General features: G+C 41.5%; 1 protein-coding gene and 1 pseudogene across 3 annotated transcripts in view; one reads left to right on the top strand and one right to left on the bottom strand.

Moving 5' to 3' along the window:
- LOC110528252 (synaptotagmin-6) overlaps window positions 1–14,557 on the top strand; it is a 58,855-nt gene extending 44,298 nt beyond the window's left edge. Inside the window, exons 2-8 of one of the 3 annotated variants that reach the window (XR_002474223.2) lie at window positions 6,912–7,332; window positions 8,182–8,740; window positions 8,947–9,067; window positions 9,380–9,551; window positions 10,164–10,314; window positions 13,274–13,460; window positions 14,274–14,557. Coding sequence is in view for 1 of the 3 variants with exons in the window: in XM_021610149.2 (XP_021465824.1) it covers window positions 6,912–7,332; window positions 8,182–8,740; window positions 8,947–9,067; window positions 9,380–9,551; window positions 10,164–10,314; window positions 13,274–13,345 (1,496 nt within the window). In the remaining 2 variants the exon portion in view is untranslated. Of the gene's footprint in view, window positions 1–6,911; window positions 7,333–8,181; window positions 8,741–8,946; window positions 9,068–9,379; window positions 9,552–10,163; window positions 10,315–12,578; window positions 12,939–13,273 lie in introns of those variants that run through there. The other 2 variants (XM_021610149.2, XR_005052637.1) reach the window with 2 other exon arrangements.
- A 584-nt stretch (window positions 14,558–15,141) lies between these two features.
- Window positions 15,142–17,603, bottom strand: LOC110528999 (annotated as a pseudogene).
- Between the last annotated feature and the right edge of the window lie 1,191 nt (window positions 17,604–18,794).

Here is an 18,794-nt window from a genome sequence, read left to right as displayed (position 1 = left end):
GTATTGCTTATGTTTTTGCTGTTGTTGCAGCTGTTTTTATTAACCCTATTTGAAGGGGTTAGTCAGTGATACATGTTTAATATTATGTAACCGATGTGAAATGGCTAGCTAGTTAGCGGTGGTGTGCGCTAATAGCGTTTCAATCGGTGACGTCACTCGCTCTGAGACCTGAAGTAGTTGTTCCCCGGCTTTTGTGGCGCGATGGGTAACGATGCTTCGTGGGTGTCAGTTGTCTGTGTGTGCAGTGTCCCTGGTTCGAGCCCGGGTCAGGGCAAAGGGACGGACGAAAGCTAAACTGTTACAATTACATAAACATAACACGCCAAATGTGTCATGACTTCATTTGTAGTTTTTTCCTCTCTCTCTTTCTGTCAGAAAAAGGTACTGTAAAGGTACTTGACTCTTCTTACATCTACTACTGAAGTAAAAAACATGGGCAAGAGAGTTTCATATTTATTGCACCAGTCACATTAGGGTTTATTTATATTTTAAACCTAACCAAACCTACAGCATGTCCGTTGTATGGAGTCCTCTAGTGCCCTAAAGCCTGTGTTAGAACGTGCAGCACCATTGAGGACTTTTTCCATTTTGATTTAGTCAACTTTATTGGCTGATCTCTCCTGATGACCCAGTTGGCATGACCTGATGACCCGGTTGGAGTCGTGACAGCCGGGGTCATCAGGAGGCATCAGCCAATGAATTTTACTTGTGAAGAAGAAAATTGATGATTTGAAGATGGAGATGGCCTCAATGGCGCTGCCCTTGCTCTCACAGACACACACATGACAGAGATGTAGATATGTTATGTCTATCCAAGTCTATGGTCCTGGCCTATCACCTTACAGCCAGCCCCCTAGTGGCAAGAAGTGAACAAACTATAGGCCTACAACACAAAAATGGCTCCTAGCCTCCCACACATTGGCTACTTTCTGTCCCTAACACTACAACTAAAACTGAAACTAAATAATATAAAAACGAAATAGAAATGTTTTCATCAAACTGAAACCAAATAAGTCTGAAAACTAACTGAAACTAAACTGATTATTTGTAATAACCTTGCTTTGTTTACAATAGGGCTATTTTAATGTTTTTCGTTTGGCAACAGTTCAGTAATAGCCCCTTTTAAATAGGGGATTGTTGGGAGTAGGTAGGCCTATACCTCAAGGGTTGTGGTGAGTTTCCACATGGCAATCCCAGTAATTGCTTGTCTGTAAATATCCTCACACTGAAGAAGTGTGCCTTTCTTTCCTCCATACTATACTGTACACAGGGTCACCAGGGCTGCAGCTTAGGGAAAATGTTGCCTGCAATTTTTCTGATGCACTTAACCTAAATGTCAGTTTATGTGGAGGCTGCGCTGCACAGTTGGGAGGAGCTATAGGATGGAGGCTATACTATAACAGTAAAACATATTTATTTTGTTTTGTCATCCTTTGTAGCTCAGTTGGTAGAGCATGGATTTTGTAATGCCAGGGTAGTGGGTTTGATTCCCAGGACCACCCATACATAAAATAACTTGAGTCTCCAAAACATTAAGAACAACTTCCTAACATTGAGTTGCACCTCCTACCTTTTTTGTTCTCAGAACAGCCTCAATTTGTCAGTGCATGGACTCTATAAGGTGTCAAAAGCATTCAACAGGGATGCTGGCCCATGTTTCCCACCCACAGTTGTGTCAAATTGGCTCGATGTCCTTTGGGTGATGGACCATTTTTGATACACACTGGAAACTGTTGTGCGTGAAAAACCCAGCAGTGTTTCAGTTCTTGACCCAAACCGATGTTTTCTTACCCATTCACCCTCTGAATGGCACCCACAAAAATCTTTCTTTAACTCTTCGCACACCCCTTCATCTATACTGATTTTAGTGGATTTAACAAGTGACATCAATAAGGGATCATAGCTTTCAACTGGTCAGTGTACGTCATGGAAAGAGCAGGTGTCCTTGATGTTTTGTACACTCAGTGTATATGCAGATCTGCTTAAAGAAATACTTCAGGATTTGGCAATGAGACCTTTTATCTACTTCCTGTTACTTTCCCACCTGACAAACTCAAAATATTGCTCACAACAAAGGGAACTAACAAAGCAAAAAATCTCTGACAATGAAAACAAAACAGAAAGGGGTTCAAAAGGGGTTCTGAAAGACACCCACCATGGATTCCCACTAGGTTTGCCTCCGAAAAGACAAACAAAAAGAAAAATCCACAATTTAGGATTGAGAGTAAAAGAATATGGAGCAAAACAAACACTTCTGACTACTGAGATGGACAAGCCAGCACAGATATACCACATACTTACTAACGAGGTGACACCAATTGGTGCGCCCTTTGTGCTAACATGCTACCTCGAAATATAAATGGAAAACCAAAACCGATAACATTCCCCAGAGTCAGATGAACTCGTGGATACCATTGTTGTGTCTCTGCGTGCAGTTTGAAGGAAGTTGCTAACAAGTGTTAGCGCAATTGCTAACTAGCGTTAGCGCAATGACTGGACATCTATGGTAACTGTTAGCATGCTATCAGATACCCATAAACTTACAGTCATTGCACTAATGCTAGTTAGCATTGGCTTGCAAAACTACATCTAACTCCCTTACTTCCTGGACACAGAAACAAAAAAATGGTATCCATAGGGGGTGGCAGGTAGCCTAATGGTTAGCGTGTTGGTCCAGTAACCGAAAGGTTGGAAGATCAAATCCCCAAGTTGACAAGGTAAAAATATGTTGTTCTGTTCCTGAACAAGGCAGTTTACCCACTGTTCCTAGGCTGTCATTTTAAATAAGAATTTGTTCTTAACTGATTTGCCTAGTTAAATAAAAAAAAGTTACTCTGAGGAAGTAAAGGGCCTCATTGCCAAAATTCCAAAGTATCCCTTTAATGACATACATTATATATAATATTGTTATACCCTTTACTTGACAATGCAATGGGAAAATAATGTTTCTGTGCTCTTGTCTTGCCTTTTGATGGGCTGTGTTTTCTCCAACAGAACCACTATAACCAGCTGGATAATGTATATTTCTTTTTCAGACAGGTAGCCCATTTCCTGTGTATTGTCAGCCCTAATCATGTGGTCATTGCAGATGAAGGGATGATCCCATACCGATTACATTTTTGTCCAATAATAAATTAGTTAACTGGCCGATCCCTCATAAATATAATCTCTGTGGGTAAATCCCAGGTGCAAAGGATTGAGTGGGGAGAATGATAAAGTGGCCAATGTGTGAGACGGCTGAGGCCTATAACTAGCCGAGGAGGCTGCTGGGGAAATTGCTTAAAGATTATTTAAGAGGAGCCATCTTGCTGCCACTTGACTCCTGATGAGACAATCGTCCCAGTCAAGGGTGATTAGTTGTTATTTTTGAGCTTTTTATCGCACATCATCCACCAAGACATAGAGAATTAGTGTAAGAACTGGGAAGTTGGGGTGGCAGGTTGCCTAGTGGTTAGAGCATTGGGCCAGTAAGCTAAAGGTTGCTAGATGAAATCCCTGAGCTGACAAAGTAAAAATCTGTCATTCTACCCCTGACCAAGGTAGTTCTTAGGCTGTCATTGTAAATAAGAATTTGTTCTTAACTGACTTGCCTGGTTAAAAAAAGAAAAAATAATGAATGTTCTCGATTGCTTACATACAGTCAGGTCCCAAGTTATTGGCACCCTTCATAAAGATGAGAAAAAATAAAGAATACAAATAATTTTTATTTATTTATTTCACCTTTATTTAACCAGGTAGGCAAGTTGAGAACAAGTTCTCATTTACAATTGCGACCTGGCCAAGATAAAGCAAAGCAGTTCGACACATACAACGACACAGAGTTACACATGGAGTAAAACAAACATACAGTCAATAATACAGTATAAACAAGTCTATATACGATGTGAGCAAATGAGGTGAGATAAGGGAGGTAAAGGCAAAATAAGGCCATGGTGGCAAAGTAAATACAATATAGCAAGAAAACACTGGAATGGTAGATTTGCAATGGAAGAATGTGCAAATTAGAAATAAAAAGGAGCAAAATAAATAAATTAATTAAATACAGTAGGGAAAGAGGTAGTTGTTTGGGCTAAATTATAGGTGGGCTATGTACAGGTGCAGTAATCTGTGAGCTGCTCTGACAGTTGGTGCTTAAAGCTAGTGAGGGAAATAAGTGTTTCCAGTTTCAGAGATTTTTGTAGTTCGTTCCAGTCATTGGCAGCAGAGAACTGGAAGGAGAGGCGGCCAAAGAAAGAATTGGTTTTGGGGGTGACTAGAGAGATATACCTGCTGGAGCGTGTGCTACAGGTGGGAGATGCTATGGTGACCAGCGAGCTGAGATAAGGGGGGAAATTAAATATGATATTCTAACACAATTTTAAAAACAAATCTATTATGTTTAACAAGTACTACTTTTTTTTCTCTCAAAATGATTGACACCCCTGTTTTCAACACCTTTCAATAGCTCACCTTGTGAGGATAACAGCACTGAGCCTTTTTCTAAAATGTTTATGAGATTGGAGAACACATTGGGAGGGATCATAGACCATTCCTACATACAGAATCTTTCCAGATCCTTGATATCCTTTGTCTGTGCTTATGGACTGCCCTCTTCAATTCAAACTACAAGTTTTCAATTAGTCCAGAGACAAATGTTTCCTTTTTTTTATTGCGTACAATATAGCTCAGTATTTGTATTATTTATTTTCTACAGTCTTTTCTGGTCATCTTTATCAAGAGTGCCAATAATGTTGGACCTGACTGTTTACCTGGCATGTTGTGTTTGAGACTCTCAGAATTAAGGGGTTGGGGAGAGTGGGAGTGGAAATGTCGAATGGCAAGGATTCTTTTGAGACCAGGTTGTATATGAGGGCACTTGACAAAGAGAACAAACCCTGGGGCTTTGGTTTCTCTCTGTGTCTCTGCTTCAAAGAAAGGTTTAATTAGATGTATGAGTACCTGAAAAAGCTCTACTGGTCTGGTCTCACTGCATGTTCTTTCAGCCAGAGCAGTGCAGCAGATACATTAAATGTGGTCGTTTCCCCCATTTTACAGACAGTAAGATCCAATTGTACTGCATCATGCCTTTATGTCCAGTCATTTTTCACTAAATACATTTGTTCTTTTTTATACATAAGTTTCAACAATTTTATGATGAATAAAAACTGCAAGTACAATATCATGAACACAGTAGGCTTACTCTCTGACATCTACTGATTTAAAAAGACACACGCTAGATTAAATGACTGTATGAACACTGAATACCACCTATTACCATCTCTTGGCTTTGGGTTTTGCATTAGGCTGAGATGTCAAAGGTGTGAGATGTGTAGTAATTGTACAAGCTTGCATTGCTCTCACATCAATATTTGATTTGAAGTCTGTGTGTGTGTGCCTAGGAGACCAATTAACGTACATCTCAATAAACTGCTGGTACTTAAAAATGTATTACAGCAATACAACTCTGTATTACAGAAAAAAAAACACTAAACATAAATACACTCAAAGGGCAAAATTGTTCTGATGGTTTTTGTTTAGGCTTTTGAGCACCGGCGGCGGGAGGTGATACTTAGAAGCACTTAGCTATATCACTTATTGAAGGTACATTAAACTTCATAGTGGGTTAGTCACCCAACCACCCACTCAGATCATTTCAATATCCCAAAAGATAATCAGGGTGTAAGTAAGCCACAGAATTTTGAGTGACTGTGAAATTCCAACTTTTTATTTTCGAGTATACAGGGATTACCAGTTGTCCTAAATTCTCTCCACCAGGAGGATGCACATATATCACTCCAATGTAAATTGCTAAATTGTAATTACTTCGCCACTATTGGCCTATTTATTGCCTTACCTCCTTACTTTATTTGCACACACTGTATACAGATTTTTCTATTGTGTTATTGACTGTACGTTTGTTTATCCCATGTGTAACTCTGTGTTGTTGTTGCTTTGCTTTATCTTGGCCAGGTCGCAGTTGTAAATGAGAACTTGTTCTCAACTGGTCTACCTGGTTAAATAAAGGTGATCTGGTCTACCTGGTTAAATAAAGGTGATCTGGTCTACCTGGTTAAATAAAGGTGATCTGGTCTACCTGGTTAAATAAAGGTGAAATAAAAAAATAAATAAATAAATACATGTGCTGAGTGGACTGTTGAGGGAAAATGTGTCTCCCAAATCCAGGCTTGAGTCCCAAATGGCACCCTATTCCCTATGAGTACACTAGTGCACTATGCAGAGAATGGGGGTACCATTTGGGACACAGCCCAGATCCTGTGCCACAGCAGCAGGCTCAGCACACTCCCTTATGATGAACAGAGCTTATTAAACCACCATCAGACCAAGATTCAGCGTTAAAGCTCCACCCTTTGTGCTACTTGCTTTATCTCTGCCTCAGGAAAAAAAAATCTTAATTTAAAATCTCACTTCTGAGATTATGGTCAAACAATAATTTGAGATATTATTTGTTCAACTAGGTTTATAGAAAAATTGTCTGGTTATGAGTGGGGCTTTGCTCCTTGGTCAAATGTATTGTGGGACTGTTTCTGGATAAAACTGAAATTACATTTAGCTCATTTGCAAGTCAAACAGTGAGCACTTGCACTCTGCATCTGTGTGTGTGAGAGTGACATAGAGAGAGAGAGAGAGAGAGAGAGAAAGAGAGAGAGAGAGGGCTTGTTTCTCATTACTTTAAATTCCTGCATGGATTATTTGTAGTCAAAGACATGTAACTCATTCCAGACTTGTATTATTCAGGGTTCAAGCTAAATCGTGCCAGAGCATGACACCTGAATTAGCACCAATTTAGGGCCCTGCCCTTTAGGTGAGCACAGACTTGGCAAAACAAATAGCTTATTTGACCTATCCCCTCCCCTTTTCTTTCTTCTCTTCCACCTCCATCCCTTCTTCCATCCCTCTATTGCCTCCTCCAGATCTCTCCTTCAGCTTCCTGCTCCTGGGGTTCGTGGCCTGTGGCCTGGCCCTGCTGGGCGTCATCGTCTTTGCCTCCTGGAAGCTGTGCTGGCTGCCCTGGCGCACCAAGGACCTCTCCTCCAGTGCCACCGCCCTTGCCCCCGCCGCCGCCCCCCCCTCCTCTGCCTCTGACAGACCCTACGACAGAGCCTTCTCAGCACATGCCCACAGGCCTACACTCGTACGCGCACACACGCACGTGCACGCCATGGCATCTGACAAGCTGAATCCTTCGGATCCGGCGAGTTTCCTGGAGGCTGCGGTGAAGATCAGCCACACGTCACCTAACATCCCTGCCGAGGTGCAGCTGTCCATGAAAGACCACTTCCTACGCCGCACGCGCATGGCCAGGCAGACCACCGAGCCTGCCTCCTCCAATAGGTCAGGCTCCGGGAGGAAGTTGCCCTTAAACACAGACCTAGGCTGTGTCCCAAACAGCACCCTATTCCTTACATAGTGCACTACTTTTGACTTGGGCCTTTTTCAAAACTAGTACAATATACTGTACAGGTAATAGGGTGCCATTTAGGAGGCATCCCTAGTATCAGCTTATTAGTATATCCTTCCCAAATCCTAACCATTTGGGTGGAGTAACACAAAACTGACCTAATATCCGTGTCTATGGGCATCCTACTTAAATAGGTTAGACAGGGCTCCTCTGAGGTCCAGTTTATGCCAAGGCCATGTTTTAGTATTGAGGTAATAGTATGTGATGTTGTCAGGAAGTGGCTATTTATAGTGTATCATAGTGGTACAGAGATATGATTCATTACGCATCATATCCACCCCTGTAATATCTCCGTTTGCGACCTTTAAGATGAGATAGATAAAAAAAAGCAATGAGGTTGTCAGTTGAATGCCCCTACTGCCGTGTCGCTCCTATTGCGCTAAATGAAGAAAAAACAAAATCATCTAATATCAGAAAGAAAAAGTGATTCCATTTACTCTAAATTGGAATCTGACATTATTCTGAAGGGATGCGAGGGCACAGATTTCCCAGGCATGCCATATGGTACTAGCATTATTTCACTGCTTGAGTGTGTAAATTGTCCAAGACAATGATTCAACTGGCAAAAATGTCTCCATGTCTCCATGTCTCCATGTCTCCATGTTTCCATGTCTCCATGTCTCCGTGTTTCCGTGTCTCCGTGTCTCCGTGTCTCCGTGTCTCCATGTCTCCATGTCTCCATGTCTCCGCGTCTCCGCGTCTCCATGTCTCCATGTCTCCAGGCACAGCTCCTTTAAGAAGCACCTCCCCCGACAAATTCACCATGTCACCAGCCTTGACCGAGGCAGCGACTTCCCCTATGCAGAGGACCAACCCACCAGCCTGGCCAGTTTGGGTCGCATCCAGCCAGAGCTCTACAAACAGAGCCCCCTGGAGGCCGACGAGTCCTCCAAGACCTGTGGCAAGATCAACTTCTCCCTCAAGTACGACTATGAGTCCGAGGCTCTCCTCGTCAACATCCTCAAGGCCTTCGACCTGCCTGCCAAGGACTTATGCGGCAGCTCCGACCCCTACGTCAAAATCTACCTCTTGCCTGACCGCAAGCGCAAGTTCCAGACCCGCGTCCATCGCAAGACTCTCAACCCCATGTTTGACGAGTCCTTCCAGTTCACAGTGCCCTATGAGGAGCTGGGCAGCAGGAAGCTGCACCTGAGCATCTTTGACTTTGACCGCTTCTCCAGCCACGACATGATCGGCGAGGTCATCCTAGAGAACCTGTTTGAGGTGTCGGACCTCTCTCGCGAGACGGCCATCTGGAAGGACATTCAGTACGCCACCTCTGTAAGTCAATCAATTATCCAATCAAATGTTTTTGATAAAGCCCTTTTTACATCAGACATTGTACATAGACTGCTTTCAAAGTAATGAAACAAATATCTAAACATGTAAATCATTCAACTATACTTTTAACAATATTAGTGGCATTGTAATGTGTGATAACTGTTTCCTTCTGTTCTGATGTGTTTTGTCTGTGGCCTTGAACACAGGAGAGTGTAGACCTGGGGGAGATCATGTTCTCTCTCTGTTACCTGCCGACCGCAGGCCGACTCACCATGACCATCATCAAGTGCAGGAACCTCAAGGCCATGGACATCACAGGATACTCAGGTATAGTTGAGTCAGTGGGTTCACTTTAAAAGGTGTTGTGCTTGTTTTACCTTAAACACGGTTGTTCACTCTTGTTCTACGCATTGATTTGGCCATCTCTATGGTAAAAGAGTGTAGGCCTATGCTAAATTACAAGACAAAAATGTCATCTGATTTGGTATCATATATCTGGTTTCGTAACACAAGAGCCATACTTAGCTCATTTACATATCACATAATGTAGCTAGAGCCAGGTCAGCTTGATCCTTTAAGTAGCTAAGCACTTTTAATTTTAAAGAAATCAAATCATATTTTTTTCTTGTTTATTGGCAGACCCATATGTCAAAGTCTCCCTGGAGAGTGACGGACGGCGCTTAAAAAAGAGGAAAACCACCATCAAGAGGAACACTTTGAACCCCACCTATAACGAAGCTATCATCTTCGACATCCCCCCTGAGAACATGGACCAAGTCAGCCTGCATATATCCGTCATGGACTATGACTTGTATGCCATTATCATAATATATATATAGTTGTTTGTATTGCCATATCAATTGTTATATTTGCCCTTATTATTATCAAGAATAATCAGTAAATTATTGTTATTGATCTGTTTGTGTTAGACCTGGGCTTTTATTTATGATTTTGAAATACTGTTTCTGTGTATTTCAGTATTTTCAAATACGCAGCCCAAAACAAGTACCTTTATTTGAGTATTTGAACGGTTATTTGTAAAAACCAAATAGTCTTCCAAATTGTATTTGGAAGTATTTTCAAATACTTATGTGAAATACTATTTTCAAATACCTGGGTTAAATATGGGAATGTATTTGAGTCCGTGTATATTCATATTGTTATTGTATTTCCAAATGCATTCCAATATTCAACTACTTTGCTTTCAAATAAAGGTTATCTGAATACTTACTACAGAATGTAGGTGAAAGTAATTTTGATATTGGAAATAGTGTTTGAACCTAGGTCTGGTTTGTTTATGCTACAACCATGAGATTCCAACTAATACTGTCGGTTCTGCTAATAGTAGAAGAGAAAATGTGAAGTTACATGCCAGATGTGGCTGAAGTGTTAATGGGTGCCTTTTACCTTTTTTTATACACAGGGTGGGACACAATGAGATCATAGGTGTGAACAGAGTCGGCAGTCATGCAGAGGGACTGGGTAGAGACCACTGGAACGAGATGTTGGCCTATCCCCGCAAGCCCATCGCTCACTGGCACCCTCTACTGGAGGCCACCGAGTCTCAGAAAGAGGTAGGTCGGTTACTCTGTTTCCCTGATAGCTGCTTTATTAAGGAAGGTATAACTTGCAATGACTGTGATGTGGTTCTCTTACCTACCTTAGTTGGATGCACTGACTGTGTGTCGCTTTGGATAAGAGAATCTGCCAAATTATCAAAATGTAAATGTATGTACACGGAACAAAAATATCAATGCAACATGTAGAGCGTTGGTCCCATGTTTCATGAGCTCAAATAAAAGATCCCAGAAATGTTTCATACGCATAAAAAGCTTCTTTCTCTCAAATGTTGTACACAAATTTGTTTACATCCCTGTTAGTGAGCATTTCTCTTTTGTCAAGATAATCCATCCACCTGACAGGTGTGGCATATCAAGAAGTTGATTAAACAGCATGATCATTACACAGGTGAACCTTGTGCAGGGGACAATAAAAGGCTACTCTAGAATGTGCAGTTTTGTCACAACACAATGGCACAAGTTGAGGGAGCGTGCAATTGGCATGCTGACTGCAGGAATGTCCACCAAAGCTGTTGCCAGAGAATTTTATGTTAGTTTCTCTACCATAAGCCACCTCCAACATCCTTTTAGATCATTTTCCTGTACCTCCAAAAGGCTTCACAACCGGAGACCACGTGTATGGCGCAGTGTGAGTGAGCGGTTGTGAACAGAGTGCCCCATGGTGGCGGTGGGGTTATGGTATGGACAATGAACACAATGGCAATTTGAATGCACAGAGATACCGTGATGAGATCCTAAGGCCCATTAGAGTGCCATTTATCCACCTCCATCATATTGCAAATTATGTACACAATTCCTGGAAGCTGAAAATGTCCCCGTTCATCCATGGCCTGTATACTCACCAGACATGTCACCCATTGAGCATGTTTGGGATGCTCTGGATTGACGTGTACGACAGCATGTTCCAGTTCCCACCAAAATATGCAACAACTTCGCACAGCCATTGAAGAGCAGTGGGACAACATTCCACAGGCCACAATCAACAGCCTGATCAACTCTACGGGAAGCAGTTGTGTTTTTTTGCATGAGGCAAAATGATGGTCACACCAGATACTGACTGGTTTTCTGATCCACGCCCCAACCTGGTATCTGTGACCACCTGACTGTATTTCCAGTCATGTGACATCCATAGATTAGGGCCTATTTAATTTTTTCAATTGACTGATTTCCTTATATGAACTGTAACTCAGTAAAATCTTTAAAATTGTTGCTTGTTGCATTTCTATCTTGTTCAGTATATACAGCGCATTGGAAAGTATTAAGACCATTTCCCTTTTTCCACATTTTGTTATGTTACAGCATTATTCTACAATGGATTAAATAAAATGAAAAATCCTCATCAATGTAACGGCTTTCTTCTATCTCCTCCTCGGACGAGGAGGTGTAGCAAGGATCGGACCAAAATGCAGCGTGGCTATTGCAATCCATGTTTATTTAATAATAAAGAAACACGAACTTTACAAAAAAAAAACAATAAACGTAATGTGAAAACCGAAACAGCCTAAACTGGTGCAAACTGACACTAAGGACAATCACCCACGACAAACTCAAAGAATATGGCTGCCTAAATATGGTTCCCAATCAGAGACAACGATAAACACCTGCCTCTGATTGAGAACCACTTCAGACAGCCATAGACTTAACTAGAACACCCCACTAGCTACAATCCCCATACATACACACCACATACAAAACCCATGCCACACCCTGACCAAATAAATAAAGATAAACACAAAATACTTCGACCAGGGCGTGACAATCAATTTACACACAATAACCCATAATGGTAGAAATCTTTGCAAATGTATTAAAAATAAAAAAAACAGAAATACCTTATTTACATAAGTATTCTTACCCTTTGCTATGAGACTCAAAATTGAGCTCAGGTGCCTCCTGTTTCCATTGATCATTCTTGAGATTTTTCTACAATTTGATTGGAGTCCACCTGTGGTAAATTCAGTTGATTGGACATGATTTTGAAAGGCACACACCTGTCTATATAAGGTTTACAGTGCATGTCAGAGCATAAACCAAGCCATGAGGTTGAAAGAATTGTGCCAAAGCAAAGATTTGGGGAAGGGTACCAAAATATTTCTGCAGCATTGAAGGTCCCCAAGAACACAGTGGCCTCCATAATTCATAAATGGAAAAAGTTTGGAACCATCAAGATTGTTGCTAGAGCTGGCCGCCCAGCCAAACTGCGCAATCGGGGGTGAAGGGTCTTGGTCAGGGAGGTGACCAAGAACCCTATGGTCACTCTGACAGAGCTCTAGAGTTCCTCTGTGGAGATGGGAGAACCTTCCAGAAGGACAACAATCTCTGCAGCACTCCACCTGTAATGGTCTGGGTGTAGCTGGTGCAGAGGACAGCAGAGATGAGTAACACAAGTAACTTTACTCAAATATTCCAATAACATTTCTTAATACCGAGCCCACAATAACAGACCGAATATACATAAAACAATCACGCACAAAAACCATGGGTAAAACAGAGGGTTAAATAATGAACATGTAATTGGGGAATTGAAACCAGGTGTGTAAAACAAAGACAAAACAAATGGAAAATGAAAAGTGGATCGGCGATGGCTTGAAGACTTGAGACTGTAATTGCTGCCAAAGGTGCTTCAACAAAGTACTGAGTAAAGTGTCTATGAATTTAATATTTAAGTTGTTTATTTTTAATACATATTTGAAAAAATGTCTAAGTGTTTTTGCTTTGTCATTATGGGGTATTGTCTGTAGATTGATGGGGGGAGGGACAATTTAATCCATTTTAGAATAAGGCTGTAAAGTAACAAAATGTGGAAAATGTCAAGGGTTCTGAATACCTTCCCAATGCACTGTATATATATATATCCATCTATGTTTAGGATTTCTGATGGTAGGTAAACTCTTAAGTGACAGCAATTTCCATGTTGGTACACTAATCTTACCATGTGAAATGTCTCCTACAGTGGAAAACCCGCAATGCAAGCTTTGACAGCCAAGGCTCCTGCCCCTCTCCAAAACTTCTGTCTAGTCCATGAGGGAGGAGCCAGAATTTATACTACACTACTCTACGAAGCCTGCCCTGCAGCAAGGCCTGAAATATTGGAGTGTCCCAGACCCATAAATTCTGTGGCTCAAAATAAGTAAAGTGCAGTAAGTTATTCTGGAAGAACAGTCGGTTTACACTGGACATTATCTCCCCAGCACACAGACACAGAAATACAGACAAACACTCACACACTTCTCTTGTGCCCTCTTGGACAGCCACTTTGTCATGGAATGTATAGTGTGTACTGGGTCTGGTGGGATCAGTATTATTGCAACAATATTTTTGCAGTTGAGCTTAGCCTGGTGTTTTTATACATCTGAGGTTAACATCTATGTGTATCTGTCTGAAGTGTGGTCAGGGCATAATGGCAGTCTTGTGAACATACGATACAACATCATATTAAATAGGTCAAATGTTATAGTTGCTGCTGTTGAGTGCAGGATGTTCTTGAAGTACCCTACGACTTACAGTAAGTTCCCTCTTACAGCAAGTCCAAAACAATCAACAGGGTATTATGAAGTGAACCATTTTATACACATTTGTATTGTTACTTAAATAATTGTTGGTTTACTACAGTAGATGTTCCAGGATGACAAGTGTTTCATCCCTCTACTTTATTTCTATTTGTTTCATGTACACAACATACACCATACCTGGCTATCATATACTTTTTACGTCTTAAGTGTAGCTGCATTACGTGCTAAATAGGTAGCTAGCATCATTGCAAACAATGTTGTTTGGTTTGTGGCGGTACTGTTAAAATTACACTGTAGGTATGGACTTAATGTACAACAGTATATGTATATAATGCCCTTTGATACTGACATCAATAATAGCACTGAATTTAGAATCACATATTTATTATATTATCCACATGACTATCTCCCTGAATTTACTTTTCTGTTTCAATTTCACAGTGACTACAGCTTCACTGCTCTGTTTTCCTATTACCTGTGAAGTATTTTCCAATAGTCTCCTGTTCAGGCAATGTCATGTACCTGGAGGGACTTGGCTTGATCCATGACTCATTTGCATCATCAGCCTTGTGATAAGTGTTTAAAATAAGGACTCTCCTGTTTTTTCCAAGCAATTTAGAGTAACTTTCCACTTTTCTATTGAACATTTGTATTTGTAACAACTGTTTCCAGGCATCCCTTGTATTTTAAAGAAATTACAATAAAGTTGTTTATTCTGGTTCTAACATTCCAAATTGAGTGCAGATATATGTTCCTCTTTTAATGTAACATGGAAGAAAAATAACTTACACACTTTCATCCAACTATGTTTTTATTCAACATCAAGGCATAGCCAGTGAAAGGTAAAATGTGGTTTTCAAAAGTGCTAAACAGAAAACAAAAATATTATACAACTGTACTGTTTTCACTTCAGATTCTCCGTCCACGTGCTCCTAGATCTTTATTATCATATAAATATTTAATAACAAGCAATATCTAAAGTAAATTGATGGTTTTGTTACTGAACTGTTTTTCTGTTAGTAAGACAGGAAAGACTATGACAATGATCTGATTACATTTAGGACTGTTCAAAATCGTAACTGCAGATGTAGGATCTTAATTTGAGCCAGTTTGCTACAGCATAAAAATTATCCTGCAACAACAGGACATGTGGATTATAATACATTTACAAATTTGTAGGGGTTGGTAAATGTGTTCAGGCAAATCAAGTTTAAAGTGGAAATTGGAAGCCTTTCTAACCTCAAGATTGCATTTCTTGTAGTGCAGGCAAATTCCTGCAACAGCATGATCAAATGCAGACACGGCATCTGTAGTTGAACAAACCTGAATATGATGATGAAAATGTTTTATTTTCATCTACACAGACTTTTCTGGGCTTTTACTCAGTACAGATGATGAAATCTCAACACTAGGCAGCGTTGCTGAGCTCATACCTCCAGTTTCTTCTTCATGGCCAGCTTCTAAAGGATCTGGTAGCCATCCCCAGGCGTAGATCCGCAGCTCCAGTAGATTGTACTTGGGAAAGTACACTAGCGGTGCGTCGTCGTTGGTCACCATATTACTGACATCAAATACGCACTGGACACGCGAGCGTCTGGGCTCCGCAGTGTTGTAGACCATGTACACCGTGCCCCAGATGAAGGCTCCCTCGGACACGGCGTGTCCCACATCTGTTCGATGTCCAGCGTGTTGTCATCCATTTTGTCCAGAGAGATGTGCCTCTCAGTCTCCTTGGTGGCATGCACTTACATGGCCCAGAGGCCCTCCTCGTCTGCCTCCAGGTCAATGACCGTCTCCAGGGTTAGGCCATATACGGGAACGTGGTCCTGGACAGGGAAGACAGCGTTGTCTGCCACAGGTCGTACTTGACCAGCCGTGGCTCCTTGCCCTCCTTCAGGTAGTACGTGTGGTTGTTGTAAACGGTGTGGCCGCTACCTTGCCAAGGGGATGGCAGCTTCATGGTCTTGGCCATAGATGTGCCCAAGGAGACGGTGAAGTCCCTGATGGAGCCAATCTCATAGAGGGTGCCCTCATCTGTGCCGTTGAAGACGTAAACCTTTCCCAAGCTGCTGCCCACGTCTTTGGGCCTCCAACTCACTTAAAAATCTTTATGGATTTGATGCTGGATATCATGTCCCTGCAGTCTGCGAGGGGAGAAGAGAGGTACATGACCCTTCCTGGTCCCACTTTAAATTTAGTTTAGTATCATGTTTTTTACATGGTAGTTAACATTACACAGCAGGTTCAGTGTAATTACAATGTAGACATTGTTACAGTCCAACTGTGATATCTATTATACCAATATCATGAGACAAACTACAGCATACCATATTGATAAATCAAACAAAAGTGATACTAAGGGACTAAGTAAAGTTCAAGGGATAGTTACGTTTAAAGAAAAATGTTTTAGCAAATTTTCACACCTTTCAAATGATCTGAAGTATGTTCAGATGTTCAACCTGATTGTGTCAGAAGAAACTGCCTACTTAGTAGGCAACAGCACTCATCTGATTTCATTACTGGCTAAATTAAAAAACTATTTCATGGCAACGTTTATAAAGATCACAGGCTATTAAATCTAATTAGTCACTGCCTACACATTTTTGCTCTAGTGCAACTGAAACCAGATATTACAATTAAAGTGGTGCATAATTTAGAGAATGATATTTAAATCAGCATCTCATCTTCAGTCAGTCCTTCATCTACAGTATGTGCTTCATCAGCATGCTCTCATACAGGAACTCAGTAACTGTCCTCCCACTTCCTGTACTTCAACAACCAAGTGTAAATAGTTTCCTGAATACCTGCTCTAGATTTATAATTATGCCCGCCAACAAAACCAGATGGTGTTCTATATGTTATCAACCCTAACCTTAATGTTTTAGAGCAGAACAAGGAATATTAAGCACAACATTGAATGAAAGCCACTTAAATTATTTAATAAGGGCCTCTGAGAGTAGAATCCTGATATGAGGGTAGATTGATTTTCTAACTTAGTTACATGACAGTACAGCAGCTGAGACACTTGGCCTGCATACACGTTTCTCAACATCTCATACCTGTGGCCCACTATATCTCCACTCATCATGTAGAAGAAGACTTGTTAAGGAAACAAGGCCTTGCATTACCGCTACTGCTGAGTTTACTTCATATATCTGTCCTTTCAGTAGGCCTATGCCAGGAAAATACAAATATGGACCTCGAAGCTAGATCCACTGCTGATTTTTATCAATGAATTCTTCCCCTCTAGGGATTTAGACCTGGGAAGCCAGGTGGGTGCAATTAATTACCAGGCTTGCTATGATCCTCTTATTAAGTAATCATGTGTCTTTGTCCCCTCAGTATGTCACCACATCTGCCACCATGTCTGCCACATCTCAACTTGTCGCACTTGGCCTTGCTCTTCTCCTTCACCACAGTCACCTGTTGCTCCACCAGCTTGTCGTCAAGGTCCACGCAGAGCTGCGCCCCGTTCTGTGTCTCCAGGTAGTCCATCTCGAGCTCCACATGCGTCCCCACACGGTCCAGGTCTGTCCTCAGGGTCTCCTTGTCCAGGGTCTCAATCTGGGCAACCATCTGCTGCTTGAACTCCCGCAGCTCTGTGGCATAGCAGTTGGTCTGCTCGTACCACACCGAGATATGGTCCTAGTAGGAGAGGTGAGAGGTGAGAAGAAGACAGTTAGAGCAAGTAGTCCTGGAGGCATATGGGTGCTGTCCCTATTTCACAGGAGTAATTAACACCCTGTTCTCTGGGGCCACTGCCACAGTCATCACCAATGATATGGCTTCTAAAGAACCAATGGTATGGCTTCAGGCTCCACAGGGGGACGAGGCAGGGATTTTTCTCTCCCTTGCTGTTGGTTCTGGGCCTGGAACCTTTGGCCATCGCATTAAAGGAGAACAGAGACATTAAAGATGGAATCTGCAGTAGGGGGAAACAGCGCTACTGTCTACCCGACAGCCAGTGTTTTGTTTTGTTGACAAAGCTAGGAGGGGGTGCAGAAAAGTCAGGATTATAGTTGTATTCAAGAGCCACTGGTGTGGCTAGGAACTAGGAAAAGACAGCTACCAGCGCCACAGAGAGGGATGACCAGTGGATATAACACACTGTGTGACAGCGTTGAAGTGACATGCAGCAATCCTTTTCAATTAAAAAATATTCCATGTCCACAGTATACTGAATTATCACCTGATATATTATTTCAGGTGGATGTATCACATGGGATTGTGTGAAATTTACTCCTCAGCCGGACATGTCCCCACTTGCGCCAGCTAATATCTGGCTTTTCGAGTGGTGCTGACTGGTAAGATGCTTCCGGAGTGCGGTCACATGTGCTAGCAAAGCATAGGTTCCGAGTTTGTGCCAGGTATAGGCCAAATCGGGGGAAATGGTACTCGCCAAGCAAGCAGTGTGACCTCCTTTGCACAGACTGCTGCAGGATGATTAAGGAGTCTCACTAAAACAACATTAATACTCATTGTGTATTTATTTTTCAATTATTTTTAAATTTTCTCTCTGCATTGTTGGGAAGGGCCCATAAGCATTTTATTATTAGTCTACACATGTAATTACGAAGCATGTGACAAATAACCTTTTATTTTATTTGATCAACCTGAATTGGCAAGTGTTTTACCCTTTTTTTTATGACTCACTGGCTGGAAATGAACCGAGAGGTTTCTCTGAATAGTTAGTCTCTCAATAAACAACATGTTTGGGAGCTATTCTTCATGCAGTCAGAGCACAGAGAGGAAGAAGTCAACTATTTTCCATCTGAGAAAGCAAGAGGGAGAATGGGATATGTGTAACAGCTGTCGTGGGAAAAAGGTGAGGACCAAGGTGCAGTGTGGTAAGTGTTCATGATTTTTAATAATGATCTTAACTGAACAACAAAACAACCGAAACAGTTCTGTCTGGTGCAGACACACAAAGACTGAAAACAACCACCCACAAAACACAATTGA

This window comes from Oncorhynchus mykiss, chromosome 7 (genome assembly GCF_013265735.2).
Source record: "Oncorhynchus mykiss isolate Arlee chromosome 7, USDA_OmykA_1.1, whole genome shotgun sequence".
Classification (NCBI taxonomy): Eukaryota; Metazoa; Chordata; class Actinopteri; order Salmoniformes; family Salmonidae; genus Oncorhynchus; species Oncorhynchus mykiss.
The sequence above is the reverse complement of the archived record's forward strand: the minus strand, read 5'-3'. Positions and strand labels throughout refer to the sequence as shown.